Below are 17,786 nucleotides of genomic sequence, written 5' to 3'. Positions count from 1 at the left end.
TGCCTCCAGCTCTCAGTCGCCACAGCAGGCCTCAGGACACCACCATACTGGCCCCCTAATGGTCCCTGGGGTACAGACATACTCGTCACTGCTGGCTCACCCCGTGTTTCAGTCTCAGGTCGGAGTCCTGCCACTCTGTCCTACAGCATGGCTGTACCCGCTCCTACTCTCCTCCATGGCCTCCCCAACACTGGTGTGATTTTCTGTCATCTAACCTTTGGGCTGTAAGCCCTTTTAAAATAAAGTAGAGGTCTTGATAAACTAACAGAAACTTCTAAACAGTGTATCCTTTCACCGGTTTTCTACAGATGCTTACACAGAAACCATGGCATCACTTTGCACCTGAAGCCAAAGCCCCAACCAAAACCTGATCTCGTTAGCCAGATCAGGTGCAGGGGTATCTTAGCAGGACAGCACTGAGTACTGCTGGGTCAGATTGAGGCACTTAGTATTCCTGCATCCGGTCCCATTTCAAGCAGCTCCCCTTCTGTTCATTTCTCTCACATCTTCCATCCCTCTGGCCCCACCAGCTGAGTGCCCCGGGCTGCTTCAGCAAGTGAAGAGTTGGTGGTTAGTACAGTGTGTGCCATGCTTTTTATATTTTAAAATCAAGAGCTCTTAACTTCTTCTAGACTCTGTTCTCCATTTTATTCAATTAAGGCAGTTGAAGCCTGTGGGAAATATATTCTGTCTCTAATAGTAAATGTTGGTTTCAAGTGTTGGAACCAGTATGTTACAGACTAGACCAGAGGACTTAAATCTTGTTATAATTGTTACAAATATATTTGCCTTGAAGGTGAGCTAGAAAATCTACCTGTACACATGTTAGAACCTAGAAATGCATTCACTACATAAATAAATGCTACATACATCAGTCTTGTGTGAGATAATCATGATCTTGAAGGATGAAACCCAGGAGCCATAAACGGAAAGATGCACATATTTGACTCTGTGAACATTAAATTTCTTTTTATGTAGAAAGAGGAATAAGAGTCAGTGGACAAATGATACCCTGAGAAAAAATTTGCATCACAGGATAAAGGTGTAATACTCTTTATATATGAAGAGCTCCTATTAATTAATAAGTGAAAGAAGAAAAGGATAAAGTACACGTGGGCAGTTTACAGAACAGTAAATCCTGATGACCTGTAGACAAAGGCAAGATGTTTAGTTTTGCCAGTAGTCCAGAAAATTAAAGTAAGAACAACAATAAGATGACTTTTTCTTTACCCATCAGATTGGCAAAAATTAAAGGGTAATAAAGTCCAGTGCTGGGAAAGAACGGTGGGAATGGTCTCTCCTCCATTGCCATGGAAAGTGGAGCATAAAGTGTGCTCCAAAGGGAGCTCTCATTTATCAAGTACCTGCCATATACCATGTCCTGGGTGGCTTGATGTTGGGGTTACCTATGTACATAAAACATGGGCCCAGTTCTTGAAGAGCTCACAACAGGGGAGACTTAAGTATAAATAAAAAATATATACTGAATCCAATGTGGTAGTGGAGGGATATACAGGGAGCAGAGCAGAGTGTGGTGTGTGACAAGGGGCCCCATAAGTACTGTGGGATTGATCTGTACAGTGTAGCCTACATGGTGGCAGGCAGGAAGGAGCAGGGGGACATGATAGTGAGGCCAAACCTTGAAGGGCCATGTGTGCTGTTCCAAGGAGTTAGGACTTTCCAGGTAGACTCTAGAGAAGATTTCCAAGGTAGGAAGAGGGATGATTTGGCCCATGTTGCAGAATTTTGGCAATGATATGATTATTGAACTAAAGAGTGAACATCAAAGACAGAGACCCTTTTGGAGATTCAGTGTCACCCAGGTCACAGACCATATCTGAACAAGGACAGTGACGGTGTGTGTGGGAAAGAAGAGTTCCTATCAAAAGCAGCTTAGCAGCTCATCACTAGAAAGCAAAAGCAAGAGCATTCAATAACGACTCCAGTGGTTCTAGTCTGATGATCAGCATGATATTAGTTAAGCAGTGAAACACAGGAGTGAGCTTTAGGAGCCAATAATGAATTTGGCTTTGAACTCTTAGTTATAGCTGTCACTAGGACATGTGAATGGAGATATCTGTCACACGCATCCTGGAGCTCAGGAAGATGGCACTCACTCTCCTCTATGCCAGGTTATTCTTGAGTAGGGTGTTTGATCGTTGAGTTGTACAGTATTTGAGAACTTGCACATGACTGTTCTTTCTCCCCTTAAAGATACAGCCGTATGTGAATGGAGCTCTGTACAGCATCCTCTCTATTCCATCCATTCGTGAGGAAGCAAGAGCAATGGTAAGAAAATGTGCTTGAGAAATTTATAAGCTTCCATCAGTGCCACGGTTCAGAAGCTATTAGAGCAAGGAGTTCTCAGACTATGCTCTGTGCACCTTGGGCTCCATGGCTTGCACATGTGAACTCCCTGAAATTGTATGCCAAGCACACATTTGCATTTTTCTGGGGAGAGAATCTGTAGCTTTTATCAGATTCTCAAAGGATCCCTAACTCCTAAATCTTAAGAACTTCAGTGTTAGAGGGATACCCGAGTGGCTCAGGCAGTTGAGCATCTGACTCTTGATGTCGGCTCAGGTCATGATCTCAGGGTTGTGAGACTGAGCTCCACATTGGGCTCCACTCTGGGTGTGGGGATTCTCTCTCCCCTCTCCCCTTCGCTCATGCTGTCTCTCTCTCTAACAACAAAAAGAAAAAAACTAATGTTAGAAAGTTCCCAGCAGGCTTATTTTTAGAAAGTTAGAAATATTTTTTAAGATTTTATTTATTTATGAGAGACAGAGACAGAGAGAGGCAGAGACACAGGCAGAGGGAGGAGCAGGCTCCATGCAGGGAGCCCAATGTGGAACTCCATACCGGGACTCCAGGATCATGCCCTGGGCCAAAGGCAGAAGCTAAACCACTGAGACACCCAGGGATCCCCTAGAGACATTTTTTTTAATGGCTTATTTTAATTTGGAAGCTTTTGGGAAAGCCTATGGATTTCATAGTAGAGGGAGCTTAAATGGCGAAATGGAAAAAGCCACCACTGAAATGCACTCCCAGGATTCCCAGAGGGCCTGTGGTACAGTGAGAACTGATGCAGACCAGACACAGCCTGCAGGTGCTCAGCAGCCAAAGGAGGCAGAATCCCTCCTAAAGATGACAAAACTGGTACCTGGTTTGGCTGGCAAAGAGTAAATGCAATATTTAATGTGTTTAGTGTTTGTATTGGGAGTGTAAAACAAGCTCCAGGTGATTAGCATCTTTTGAGACAAGTGTTTCTAGATCTAATCAGCAAAAGCACTGAAGTTTTGTCCTTTTTCCTGTAACATGAAACTAGGTTAACAGTGTACATATTAAATGCTATGATGAAGAGATTAAATATTTCCAGTCAAAAACTGGCCAAGTTCAGTTTGAGACCAATGAAACATGTTTCTCCACTTAATTTTGCTTCCTTAAAAGAATTGCTAAATCTCCTATTAATCATCTAAAATTGTATCAGCAGTTATGCCAGAGATAAAAACTTAATTAGGAGCCCCTCTGTGTGGTCATAGTAAACAATGGAACTTAATTGCCTATTTCTTTAAAAAATAAAATAAAATCTGCTATTTTAATACAGAATGCCAAGGAACTAAACTTGATTAACCTCTGCATTATGGTCATTCCAGTGAGAGGAATTGTCAACCAAAGCAGAAACAAGGAAAAAGACATGTAGGCTGAAGAGAAAGAATGAGCAGAGGTGGTATGGATCAAGTAGCATGAAAGGCAGCATGGAGGAAGGACACCCAGGGCAACGGGCGGAAAAGAGAGGAGGGAACAGCAGTAAAGGGACAGAGCATGGGTGGGGAGGAAAGACTCACAGTTGTAGGATGTGAGAGTGTGACCCTTAGAGATCATCCAGGCCATAGAGAAAAAATATGGAGGAAAGGGACCGTGCCTCAGAGACCTGGGGGAACGATACCCAGAGGTCTCACACTTACGTACCTGGAGTTCAAGGAAAGGAGAATATGGCATAATAAGAACTCTGTGTTTGCAACTGTGTGAAACATTGGTGTGCTTGTGGAAGATGACAAAAATACATACATATATCAGTACCGAATGCTATTGTGGTGGTCTTAAATAATAGTTCCCAAAGTGGAGGAAATAATAAATGAGTGCACTGAGCCTCATTTGAACTTGAAGAGACTGCCAAGGTCTGGGGCAGGGGAGCAGTTCGGTCAGTAGGGCTGCCCTCAGGCCTCCTCCAAAGCCTCCTGCATCTAGGGCTGGAGCAGTTGTCGGCCACAAAGCTCTTTCTTAAAAATTTAAACCCCAGCCAAACACTCTGCCCTGAGCTAGAGCAGACTGCGGCCCTCTTGGCACCCTCTTCCTTGATCCGAGGACCATCCAGAGCTGCCCTTCAGGTTCTCTGTGCGCTTACCTAGCTCTGCCTATCAGTTAATGCTCCTGTTCTCCAATATGCCGTCCTAAGCCTCTCACTCTTCTGAATATTGTTTACTCCCTTGGCTTCAGCTACCAGATCTCTTCTGAGCCACCAAATTCTTCTGAGAATAGCAAGCACAATCTTAACCATTTATTGAGCATGTGTTATGTGCCAGCAGCTAGACTAGATATGACTTTTTTAGGTATAATTTATGAGCAGTGAAATGCACAGGCCTTACGTATACAATTCAGTGCATCTAACAAACATGCATCAACATAACCGGTACCCAATTTACATTCTTTATCTTTTAAAAATTTCCTGTTAACTCGAGTTGCCATCTTTATTTTAGAGTTGAAGTCACAGGCTGGGAGGAACTAAGCAGTTTGACCAAGGTCACACAGTTTCCTGAGGGAGCTCGGATGCAATCCAAACTTAACCCTCTAGGAGGTAATGCTCTGTTCTAGACGATAGGAATTCACCATGTTCAAAACTGCACTTGGCCTGTCTTTGATTCAGATTCAGCTATTGATTCCAAACAAGCCTACATTAAAAGGGAAATATTGGCTCACTCCACTGAAAAGTTCAGGCATAAGATTCAGGCAGAGCTCCATCAGGGTTCACATCACTAGATCCATTTCTCTCTGCTTCCTCTGTTTTGGATTCATTGTGGTGGCAAGAAGCCTCATCAGCTCCTGCCATCCATGCTCATCCACATCTCTCTCCCGCAAAGAGGGAAGAGGGGAAACAGACATCTGTGCTTGAGTCGGTATCTTACCTCTCCATTTCCTTGTCCTTCTGTTAGTCAGTACTGAAAGTTCTGATGCTAGTTGTTTGTAACAAAATAAATAATGCACAGTGTAGTAACTTTGTAATTCTTTTGATAGAAAAAGAATGATAGCTGTTTAAAAAGAGGTTCCACTTACTAACTTCTCTACAGATATGGTTTCACTCTTCATTTTGTGCTTAAATCCGGAAGGAAGAGTATAAAGAAATCAAAAGAAAGAAGTCACCTCCCAAAACAACATACTGCCCAAACTGAAGGGAATACTTACGTATGGAGTAAAATTTTACAATAGTTTCTTTTTCACTTATTATCAGAGTGTAGTTGACATACAGTGTTGTGTTAGTTTCAGATGTACAATATAGTGATTCAGCAAATCTGTACAGGAGCCAGTGCTCATCAAGATAAGTACAGTCACCATCTGTCACCATACAACATTATCACAGCATTATTGACTATATTCCCAAGGCTGTACTTTTTATCTCCATGCTGCTTATTTATTTTCTAACTGGAAGTTCATGCCCCTTCATTTCCCTTCACCTATTTCACCCATCCCCCCTCCACCACCCTCTGGCAATTCCCAGTTCTCTGTACAATAGGTTTTTTTGTTTGCTAAATGTTTTATAATTAGGTCAGATACTCAACCAAGAGTAAAATAATTTAACTGTGAATTGTAAAAAGAACAAACAGAATATGTAGTACTTGGGATGCCTGGGTGGTGCAGTGGTTGAGCATCTATCTGCCTTTGACTCAGGTCATGATCCTGGGGTCCCGGGATCAAGTCCCACATTGGGCTCCCCACAGGGAGCCTGCTTCCCCCTCTGCCTGTGTCTCTGCCTCTCTCTCTCTTTCTTTCATTCATTCATTCACTCACTCACTCATGAATGAATAAATAAATAAATAAATTTAAAAAAATATTTAGAACTGAGCAGAGGAATTTTTATTGTGTATACCCCACCCCCCCAAAAAAAGGTTTTTTTGTGTTCTTTCAGTGAAAGTATTCCACTGGAAACTAATTTCTCTTGTAAACAAACAAACAAAATAACCCTGAAATATTGACTTTTACTCTTTCCAATGCCCCTAGGGAATGGAGGACATCCTTCGCTGCTTCATCAAAGAAGGCAATGCTGAAATGGTCCGCCAGATTGAATTTATCATCAAGCAACTTAATTCAGGTTCGTTCATCTATAATCTATCTTTTGCATCTTTCACATGTGCCAGAAAGATACATGGGCTTGTCATGCCTTGGAATTCATTCAAGAGGTTTTAAGGGAGGCGGGAGATCCAAGTGAACCCACCAACCAAAGTTTGACCAAGTAGTCAAGACCAGTCTGTCCCAAGACCAGCTATCTCTCATCACACGTTAGGCTTATAGTCAACAAAAATAATTCAAAAGCAATCACAAACACCCTGCTCTAACCTTATATTCTCTTTATGTGGGCCTTCCCCTCCTAATTCTTTCACCTCATAAGGCTTCCCTGGGGTCCTAGGGTCGGATAAGGAAAACAAATGCCAGTCTCCCTAGTACCACTACATAAAACATCATTCTCCTGCATGTGTTCATTCCTTCAAGAAAAATTTATATTGCCTACTGGCTCCACAGGAGAATATGATCCTCTTTCTCTCTGGCTTTGTCCATCACATTGGTAATCTACATCCCATAGTAAGCAGGAAAAGAAGGTGCAGGAAACCTTGGATGGGACCAGGATGGATGGGGAGCTCTGGCTCTTCTGTGGACTCCTGACATCTTGGTCCTGATTTATACACATGTCAGAGGCATGAGCACTGCCAGCATCCAGGGCTAAGGTTGTCACTTCTGTCTTTCTACATGCCCTTTCTCGACACTCTGCAGTCCACATCACTATAAGTCCAGGTGCACAGGTCCCACTCAGCACATGAGCAAAGGTGAAAAATGAATCTCCTGATCTCTACTCCCAAGTCAGCAGCTTAAGCAAGGCCAAGAAATAGGTAGTGGCCAGAAGCCATTCACTCAAAGAAGCCTGAGCCACATGTAGCAGTCACCTGAGGAGATTTTTAAATCCCCAGGGCAGCACCCCATGCTAGTAAAACTGGATTCTCTGGGGGAACTCCAGGTGTGAATAGTGTTTAAAACTCCCAGATAATCCCCACATGCAGCCAAAGTGGCATATCCCTGCCTCTGACCTGCGCAGAAATGGAGAGGCAGAGAGAGGACATCAGAGGTTCCTGCTCAACTGGAAGCAGCTGGGAGAGCAGCCAGTGAGGTGGGAAACCCGGCTTCCTTCAGCCTGGGGCCAGTTTCCATATGAGCATCTTCTCCCTTGGCTCTTACAGAGCAAAAATGATTCATCCCAAACTCAGGGGAGCAAGGAATAGAACTTTATTTTCTGCAACATTTTCATTTTTCTTTCTTTCTTTCTTTTTCTTTCTTTCTTTCTTTCTTTCTTTCTTTCTTTCTTTCTTTTCTCTTTCTTTCTTTCTTTCTTTCTTTCTTTCTTTCTTTCTTTCTTTCAAGATTTATTTATTTGAGAGAGAGAGGGAGAGAGAAAGCACATGAGTGGAGGGAGGGAGGGAGAGAGAGAGAGAGAATCTCAAATAGACCCCACCCTTCCACTGAACACAGAGCCTGACACAGGGCTTCATCTCAGGACCCCAAGATCGTGACCTGAGCAGAGATCAAGGGACAGATGCTTAACTGACTGAGCCTATGCAACAGCTTCATTTCTTTTTTCTTTTCTTTATAGATTTTAATTAATTTATTTATTTATTTATTTATTTATTTATTTATAGAGACAGCATGCATGCAGTAAAGAGAAAGAGCAGGTGTTGGGGGGGTGCAGAGGCAGAGGGAGAAGTGGGGCAGTTCTAGACCCACAGGGCTTGGTCCTAGAACCCTGGGGTCATGACCTGGGCCCAACTCTGGGGTCATGATCTGGGCCCAAGGCAGACGCTTGACTGACAGCCACCCAGGTGCCCCTGCAACAGCTTCATTTCTGACTTTGAGCCCAATTGCCCAGCAATTCTGCTGGGCAAGCATATTTACAAAATAACACTAAATAAATACTTAGCCTCAGTTGGGGCTGAGCTTGCTCCTTAACCTTTTTTGAGTAGGCAACAGTTTGGGAAGAGGGGGAATGCAGGACCATTGGTCCCTATCTGTTCCATGCTCATCAGCCATGCTGAGACCTCCCTCTCAGGCCAGGGGTCCTCTACAGCTTTAGGGGCACATTTGGACTGTGAATCTTCTTCAGAGCTAACTCTGTGTTTCAGTCTATTGAGACACACCCACCTCCATTTCCTTGTCAGTCTTCCCTCCTTTATGGGAGCCAAGACACAGAGGGAGGTTCCGTCTTGCATTCTGTCCAAAACCATCTTTCTCTTATTTAAAACTGGTCCTTGAGCCAGCATGCTGAAGAATGTGAAGAGGGAGGGTCAGTTGACATTTACGTGAGGGATATGCTTGCCAAGAAGTTATCATGGGCAGAGCTCAAGCTTTATAACCTTGTGTATCCAGGAAAGGCTTCAGATATACCTGCCTCTCTCAGTACGTTCCTGTTTAAATAAAGAGTGTCAAAAGCATTTCTTTTTTCATCTCAAGCACTTAAGTTATTCTGGATCCATGGGAAAGTGGCAGGTCCCCAGAGCCGATTCCTTAGGAGTCTGCTACTTTGAAACAAAATTAGAAAGTCATTGAATGTTTGGATGGAGGACCAGACATACACACACAAATACCTAAGGATATGTGTCATGAGCATGGACTCAGAATGAATGAATGTACCAGCATGGTGATGAAAGCCAGAGAGGAGAGAGCTGGAGTTTCCACCCAGTCCAGGCTTCATCCTCAAATGGATATTAACAGGAGAGTCTGAATTAGTAGCAGTTTACTGGTTTAAGAGACAAAAATGGCATTGCCACAGTCTTTATTGATTGACTTTCTTGTTTTAGTATATACTTAAAACATGTATATGGGCTTCCATACATTCAAACATATCAGTTCTCTAGCACTATTTTTCTTATAAAGTTTTAAGGTTTCCAAATGGAAAAATTCTAGTATTTTGGGAACCTAACCCCACAGGTGGGGAAGAACTACTCTGGGAAACTTAAGGGAAAGCTGGTGACATGACAAGCAGAGACAACTGGCAACAATAGGGAGGTATGTCCACGATGGTGGCCCCCAGCGAGGGGGGACCAGCAGATCCTAGCCAGGCACTGAAGAGAGGATAGGAGCAGGGCAGAGCCAGCTTCACCAGCTGAGTCCTCAGGGAAGGAAGGGTACTGGCAGCTCCAGGACTAGGTGCTGTCAGTTACTGGAGTGAGGGTGGCTGGTTGTGCTGCAACCCAGGGATCTATGGGAAACAGGGCTGATGGCCCCATCATGCTCTAGAGGAGAAGCTGAGGTTTTTTTGTTTTGGTTTGTTTTGGGGTTTGGTTTTTGTTTTTGTTTTTGTTTGGAGCTGAGGTTTATAAGGTATGTCAGTTCACAGGACTGGATTGTTCGGGGAAGAGGATGAATCCAAGCCAGTGGGCTCGGGGGAAAGGATGTGGCTGGACCAGCCTGGGGCCTCACAAAACATATAAGATTTATTTTTATTTTTATTTTTTAAATATTTTTATTTTTTATTTTATTTTTTTTAAGATTTTTTTTTTAAAAAGTGAGAGAGGGCATTCCATATTTGAAAAAGAAATGCTTGTAATTGATGAATATAGCAGCTACCTCATTCTGAAAGCCACTTGTTTGATAGGCATTTGCTGCAGGTGGCATGGAGTAGTGCTTCTCGTGTGCCAAGAAGCGATAGAAGCCAGGTAACAGAGCTTCAGCTCAAATGCAGGATGACATCATTTCCCCCTGCCTGCAGTGTAGTTTTCTTGACAGCAGTGGGGCCATGATGTGCACGGAAGCGTGCAGGCCCCTCTGAGGTGGGGCCAGATGGTGGTGTCCTACTGGCCTTGATCCAGCCAAGTCAATGGAGTCCTTTCCTTTAAAATGACGGTCGTATCAAGGATGATGGGTGTCCTGGGGTTTCTATTTACTACAGTGCTATCTAGTACCTCTGTCTATAGTACTATCTAGTACTACCATCTACTGTAGTGCCTGTCTAGTACTATTATCTACTACAGTGCTGTCTAGTACTACTCTAGTACAGTGCTAACTAGAGAAAATGCTGAGTATGTTCAGTGGAGAGAGAGGTAACTGTTCAGTAAGGGATCAGGGAAGGCTTCATAGAGGAGAAAGTAAACAAACCTTCTATGTCCCTGGCCCTGGGCCAGGTGGTTTAGTTTTGGTGTGTTGTAAAAATCCCCTCAACCACCCTAGGAAGTAGTTGCTCTGATACCCCTTTCACTGATGAAGAAACAGAGGCTCATTCTTTCTCTGATTCCATTTTGCTATTATCCCTCCTTTATGAACTCTTTTACAATCTAACGGTGCACCACAGGAGCCTTCAGGAACCCAACCTGCCATGGCCCCTACCTCAGTCTCTGTGGAAAAATCATGAGATTTAGAAATAGACTTGAGTTGAATCTCAACTCTGTCACTTATGGGAGTGTGAACATGAACAAGTCCCTTATGCCTCCATTTGCTATTTGCTATAGAATGGGGATAAGAGTCAACAAAATCGTGGTAAGGAATAAATAAATAACATGTGGGACAGTATTCATCATGGTGCCCAGCAATACTCTCTTTCCTCTAAATTCCTCTAAAATTGTATGGTGACTTTTAACTTTTCCCATGCCACTAACACTGCATTCTGGTAAAAACAGGGAAAGAGGTTTAAACTGCTTAGGATGATGTCAGTCTGTGGCTGCACGGGCACCAGAAACCTGAATGTTCTGGTGCCACCTAATCCTCATTAGCCTGTTCACATGTCTCTGCAGCAGCTGAAGGATTTTGTTGGCCAAGTTTCCCTGCTGTATTCGCAGTTATTCATTTATTTTTTTCTTTATAGAAGAGCTACTGGATGGTGTTCTTGAGTCTGACGATGATGAAGATGAAGATGATGAAGTAAGTTGGAGGCTCTTGACACCACATAAAAAACTTGCGTGAAACTATTGCGTCTCTTCCCTGCCTTGAAGAGGTAGTCCAGAAATGGAGATTTCAATCCCTGCTGCCTTATTTCACACAGTTCTGAGAGTTGGCTAGAGCTCAGCTGGGTGGGTGTCTGCTGGTCTCACATGGGATGTCATGTGGCTGCCTTCTGTGTCCAAGTTGGCCTCACATCCTCCATGGCCTCTCCATGTGGCCTCTAATCACTCAGCCGTCTAGCCTACACTTCCTTACCAGTTGGTGGCAAAGCTTCCAGTCTTCTTTTCCAGTCTCAGAAGTATCAGGGCATGTCTTCTGCTGGGTTCTGCTCAGGGCACATCACAAGACTAGCCCAGACTGTGGGGGTGGCAGTTAGACTCCATCAACAGGAGGGCTCCAGGTGGGAGGACTTGTGGGTGGCCACCTCTGAAGACCACCAGCCACACCATGGGTGGATTTGCTACAGCCAGCACACAGGTGCCACGTTTCACAGCACCTGGATTTTATGGGAGGTTCAAAGACAGCAGTTCTTCAACATGAATCTTCTGCTTTGAAGGGGCACGAGCCTCCCCTGGTTGGGAAGATTGGGCACCAAGGCTCCCTGTGAGAATCTCTAAAGTGAAAGGCTTGCTTCAGGACAGACAGAAGCAACTGCTTGACTCCTTTATTTGCATTGTTTTCATACGGGTTTCCTCAGATGTGAAAAATCTGCTTACCTGATATTTTTAAAGCGTGAAGGTTCAGAATGAATGTGGGTGAGTCTCATGAAGTAGTATAGAGAATGGTGACTCACTGGCTGTAGAGGGATTTCTCAGGTGATAAGCTTTTTCCTTGTTTTTCCTTCAGACCTAGAAAAAACATACACATTACCCTCTTCAGTTCTCTGTAGTAATAATTGGTTTGTGTGCCTTCTGGGTTGTGGGGAACAATGACTCCCGAAATGAATGTGGAGGATAGGTTTCCACTTGGAGCTGTGGCCTCTGGGTTTCAAAGGTGTGTAGAAATCAGGATCTTGTCCACTGATGGCACCAGTTGGGGGAGATAGGTCATTCATGAGCCCTCTACAGAAGCCGCCCCCTCTACCCCTGCCCCCACCCACCCATAGCCCTGAGGTCTGCCGGTGACTGTCCCTCCCACAGACAGCCTTCCGCCTGCCACCTTCTTCCTGAGCTGTAGGTGGCACCAGCGGGTGCTCTTGCTGCGTCCACCTTCTCAGGCAAGTGCAGTTCTGGACCTCTGCTGGGGAGCCTGGCCAGCACCTTCTCTAGGCCCCTTCCTTTGGGAAAGTGGGTCCAGAGAGGGGAGGAGACCAGCCTAAGGTCACACAAAGTCGATGGCAGTAAAATCTGCTTTAGAACAGAGATTGGCAGACTTTTCTGTAAAGAGGAAAGTAGTAAATATTGTAGGCCACCCCATCTCTGTTTCAGCCACTCAGATCTGCCACTGTAACGCAAAGGAGCTGCCAGCAATACGTAAATGGATGAATGTGGCTGTGTTCTTGTAAAATTTATTTATGAACACTAAAATTTGAATTTCATTTGATTTCTGTGGGTCACTAAACTTTTTTTTTTTCAAATGTTTAAAGATGTAAAACTTACTCTCAGCTTGCTGGCCTTTCAAAAGCAAGCATCTTGGCCTCTGGGCCATTATTTGCCAGCTGCCAGAGGGAACCCAGCTCCCTGACTCTGTCTTCTCAGGACTGTGGTAAGACACTTGCTCTGTGCCTGGCCCTTCAGTTCTGTTTTAAATTATATTTTAAGTTAATATCTTATTTGATTCCAGTGAGTTTTTGTCATCATGTCCACAAGTTCCCCTCTTGAGATCTATCTTTCCTCCCCTTGTATGTTACCTCTTTAGCCTTTTGTTTGCTTTGGATTTTTTGTTTTGTTCTGTTGCTGTCAACCCCTTTGTATCACAGGGGGAAATTCATTTGATTCAACTGTTCTGTTAACAATGGGAATTCCAACTTTGTGAACTATACCTGTGGAAGCAATTATAGTCTGCTAAAAATGAAGGACGATCAAGATCTTTTATTTATTTATGTACTTTAAGATTTTATTTTTAAGTAGTCTCTATACCCAGTGTGGAGCTCAAACTCACAACCCAGAGATCAAGAGTGACACGCTCCACTAGCTGAGCCAGCCAGGCGCCCCTATAAAGATCTTTTAATTTTCTGGACTTTTGGCTATCTTGTGCAGATTTTTATTTTAAAAGGGTAGTGTTTGAAGATATTGGTTGTGATCATTAGAATTTTCAGAGGATTCTTAGATGGTGTTTAATTGGGAAATTGTAAGGAAAGGACCCGGCATTTGAGGCCAGAACAGGACTTTTTGGGCTGAACTCTGGTGAGCAGGTCCTGGACTCTCCCTCCCTCGTGACCCTGATGGCCTACCACACTGTTAGCAAGGGCAACATGGGAAAGGCTAAGCTGTCTGTGTTATACTCACCCTTCTCCAAGGGCACATATGACTTTTTAAATTGGAGAGAAAAAGGAAAGTGAAAGATGCCTAGACTTGGACTAAAAGAAACTTCCAGAGATCATCTGAGTAAGTCCATCCAAGATGTTGGAATGTGGCTACCACCTCCCAAGTAAAATTATTTTATATGATCATATAAAATGATCATATGTCATTTTGCTTAGCAATGTAAAATATTTTCTTAATTTAATATTTAAACCCAAAACACAGGTGACAGAGCCAGTGTTTTCAGTGACCTGCTCCGTTCTTCTAAAGATAAAATGGCTCTATCAGGGTGTGGCCAGAAGCCAAGGGAAATTATGTTCATTTTGCCCTAAATCAAGTTAATATCTGTGCATTTGTGATTGTGGCCTCTGGTCCTAGTCCCCTGGAAACTCAAGAGAACTCCAGATGCAAAATCTTATTTTTCTAATTTCTAAAAGTATGACAACTTGTCCTGATGTGCTGGACATGTGTGACATATATACATTTACCTACAAAAATTTAAAAATTGCTTTTTTGACTTCCAAGACTGTCTAGGGTACAAAGTCAAATAGGAAAAGGAACTCGCAAAGTTCTGTGAACACTACAATTCAATTTCAGAAAAAAACAAACATAAATACGCATCCTGATGAATAATGTATATGCTTCTATGTACAGGTAGCAGAAAGGCATGGAAAGTTACGCCCTCTTTTTTGACACTAAAAGCTACCTGGAGGTCAGGGGGAGGAAGTGGGGTGGGGGTGCCGTGGAGAGGCCTTGGTCAGCCGTAGAGAGCTGCAGAGTGGCCCGTGAAATGAGAAGTGAGAGGGTGCTGGGCAGAGGGCAGGTGCTGAGCCCTTCTGAAGACTAATGGGGCGAAAGCCAAACTGAGTAGTTGGGGAGCAGGTGGGAAGTGGGATAACAGAGCTGGCGAGTATATGCAGCCCTTCCTACAAATCTGATGTGAGCAAGAGCAAGAGTGCAGATAGATAGCAGCTAAGCAGGGCATTCTCGTTCTCCTGTATTCTGATGGGGGAGAAGCCTAAGCATGTTACAATGCTGCTGGGAAGAATCCAACCGAGAGGCAGAGAGAAAGGGCGGCATCAGAAGGACCAGCATTTTCATTATTTTCACAATTTCTTCCTCTGCTCTCCTGGCCCACAAGCCCTTAGACCCATTTAAACCTCCAAAGACATACAAGCATCATTAGATAAGCTTGGCCAGTACAGACACAAGAACAGGGAGATGACCACTGCAGTGTAAGCATTTGAATGCATCCCACCAGGGACTTGAAACAAATGTATCATCTAATACAATTTATTTTTGTATTAAGCATATGTCATATGTTCCCAAAGAGCTGCCAGTAAATCACAGGCCCCAGGAAACCCTGAGGCCTGGGTTTCTACCGCAAATGGCTTATTTCCTTATGACAGTTTAAGGTGAGGTGTGCAGCTCGTAAGTGGAGAAGAAAGGCCTTCCTGTGCTGTTTGAGAAGACGGGTTTGAAGACAAATATTCTCTCCTCTTAACAAAACAGACTTAAGTGCTAGGTGAGATCAGCCACAGACATTTACTTGCTGGTTGCCACGTAAGTGACAATCAAATGCTCAGCAATTTCCTTCTATAGAGATTTCTCAAATATGAGTCCTTCATTTATTTATTCAACAAATATTTGAGCGCTTTGAAATAACATTTATTCTAGGAAAGAATGACGAAGGGATACAAAAGAAATCTAAAAGAGTTTCTGTGGCTTAAGATACCTCTCAGAGTTTAAAATTTGGATAGGTGAGATAATTGTGATTCTGGTAACAGCGGCTCCCAGTTGTAGCACCACCACGTGCCAGGTACTGTTCTAGTGTTCTAGGTGCCGTACATGTGCTCACTCATTTGCTCATACCAGGCCTGTGAAAGGTACTGTTATTAGTCCTATTTCACAGATGGGGTAACTGAGAAAATACAGCACTTGCTGAGTTCACACAGTTAAGAACCAAGTAAGAAATAACCTTGGAATCAAACCCAGTGGTCTGATTCCCCAGTCCACGCCATTAACCACTGCACGATTTTGTCTCTCATGAGACAGATGTAGACAAACATACAGTTAACCAATAATAGAAAACAAATAATATGATTATAGATTCATGGGTATGATAGAAACGGCAAGTGCTTATATGAATTCCAAGTACAGCAAGAATATTGGAACATACCTGTCTTGACAGGACTTCCCTAGCCTAGGCGAGAGGTAAGAGGACTGGCTTGATGAAGAGAAAGGTGTGGTCAGGAAAGCAGGAGAGATGTCTTCCAGGGGAGAGAGCATAAGCTTATAAGCTTATCCTTTGCTGCTCCCCTGACCCACATCAGTATGTGTATGTGCTTTCATATTTTTCTTGTAAGATACATACACACAATACACACATATGTACACATACCCACGTATGTTTTAATCAATACTGGTTTTACAAAATGAGATAGCATAGATATAGATATAGACACACACATATACATTGTTGCCTTTTTTTCTTGTTAATTTCTGGAAAGCCCTCTAGGTCAGCCAGGGGCCAAATGGATTCTTTTTTAATGCCATACATAGATGTACAGTTTTCCAGATTTTTGCTTTGTCAAACAATGCTGCAGTAAATATCTTTGTAAGTAGATCCTTATTTACTGGTACTTTTATTTAATGGGCTTTTGTTGCTAGGTTGCAAGAAAAGTGTATGTGTGTTTTTAATTGTAATAGGTTTTTTCAGATTGCTCTTCAAAAAGGCTGTACAATTCAGATTGCACTAGCAGAGCAGGGGAGGAAACTTTTCCCTCCATCTCCACAGCCATAGGTGCAACCACTCTTTGTTTTTGCCAATCTCTTGATAAAGTGCTATCTCATTGTTATCTTAATTTTCATCTCCATTGCCTAGTATGAGTGTCTTTTATGTTTCTTTTATTGGATATTTGAATTTGATATGTTGTAATTTCCTATTCATGGCCTTTCCCCATTTTTAAAATTGTGTTTGTCTTTCCATGTCACTTCATTGAATTCTCTGTACATTACAGATATAGACCATTTTTCACCTTCATTGCAAAAAACTGAAAGATGTCTTTTATTCATTTACTTATTTTAATATCTTTTGCCAAAAATCCTAAAAAATTTTTAAAAGCTAAACAAATTGACTCTTTCACAGTTTCTGGGTTTCTATCCTGATTAAGGTTTCCCTGAACATTAAATTTGACGTGTAGTCTCCTAGATTTACTCCTAAGACTTTTTTTTTTATTTAAATTTTAATTGTTAAATATATATTTTTTGTTTTTGTTTGGTTTTTTAAAAGATTTTATTTAGAGAGAGAGAGAGCAAGCACGAGCAGGGGGAGGGTTGGAGGGAGAGAGAGAGAGAGAGTCTCCAGTCTCCAGAAGACTCTTCACTGAGCGCAGAGCCTGACAACAGCACAGGGCTCCATCCATGATCCTGAGATCGTGACCTGAGCCAAGATCAAGCAAGGGTCAGATGCTTAGCCAACTGCACCCCTGTTGTTGGTTTTTTGTTTTTTGTTTTTTTTTCTTAAAGATTTTATTTATTTAATCATGAGAGACAGAGAGAGAGAGAGAGAGAGAGAGAGAGAGAGGCACAGGCACAGGCAGAGGGAGAAGTAGGCTCCATGCAGGGAGCCCGAAATGGGACTCAATCCCAGGTCTCCGGGATCATGCCCTGGGCCAAAGGTGGCGCTAAACCCCTGAGCCACGGGGACTGCCCTGTTTTGTTTTGTTTTATTTTGTTTTTCTTTTTTTTTTTTTTAAATAATAAATTTATTTTTTATTGGTGTTCAATTTGCCAACATACAGAATAACACCCAGTGCTCATCCCATCAAGTGCCCTGAGCCCTCAGTGCCTGCCACCCAGTCACCCCCACCCCCCGCCCTCCTCCCCTTCCACCACCCCTAGTTCGCCTCCCAGAGTTAGGAGTCTTCATGTCCTGTTTTGTTTTAAGTAAACTAACTATACTTCCAGTGTAGGGCTCAAACTCATGACACTGAGATCAAGAGTTTCATGCCCCTCTGAGCCAATTATTAAATATTTTATACATAGAAAAATATATATAATATTTACATAAGGTTTGAAGTTAACTTGGTTTCAGAACATTTTTACACTCTTAAAAATTACTGAAGATTC

At 43.0% G+C, this 17,786-nt stretch overlaps 1 protein-coding gene across 7 annotated transcripts in view; it reads left to right on the top strand.

The window, feature by feature from the left end:
- Nucleotides 1-17,786, top strand: part of ARMC9 (armadillo repeat containing 9) — a 150,329-nt gene that overhangs the window by 68,932 nt on the left and 63,611 nt on the right. For all 7 annotated transcript variants that reach the window (XM_026006266.2, XM_026006269.2, XM_072719182.1 and 4 more), the window contains 3 exons: nt 2,215-2,289; nt 6,277-6,367; nt 11,117-11,172. In XM_026006266.2, the coding sequence (XP_025862051.2) occupies nt 2,215-2,289; nt 6,277-6,367; nt 11,117-11,172 (222 nt within the window). The remainder of the gene's footprint in view (nt 1-2,214; nt 2,290-6,276; nt 6,368-11,116; nt 11,173-17,786) is intronic.

Source organism: Vulpes vulpes, chromosome 9 (genome assembly GCF_048418805.1).
Source record: "Vulpes vulpes isolate BD-2025 chromosome 9, VulVul3, whole genome shotgun sequence".
NCBI classification, from domain to species: domain Eukaryota; kingdom Metazoa; phylum Chordata; class Mammalia; order Carnivora; family Canidae; genus Vulpes; species Vulpes vulpes.
Note: the sequence above shows the minus strand (reverse complement) of the source record. Positions and strands in the feature narration are given on the sequence as shown.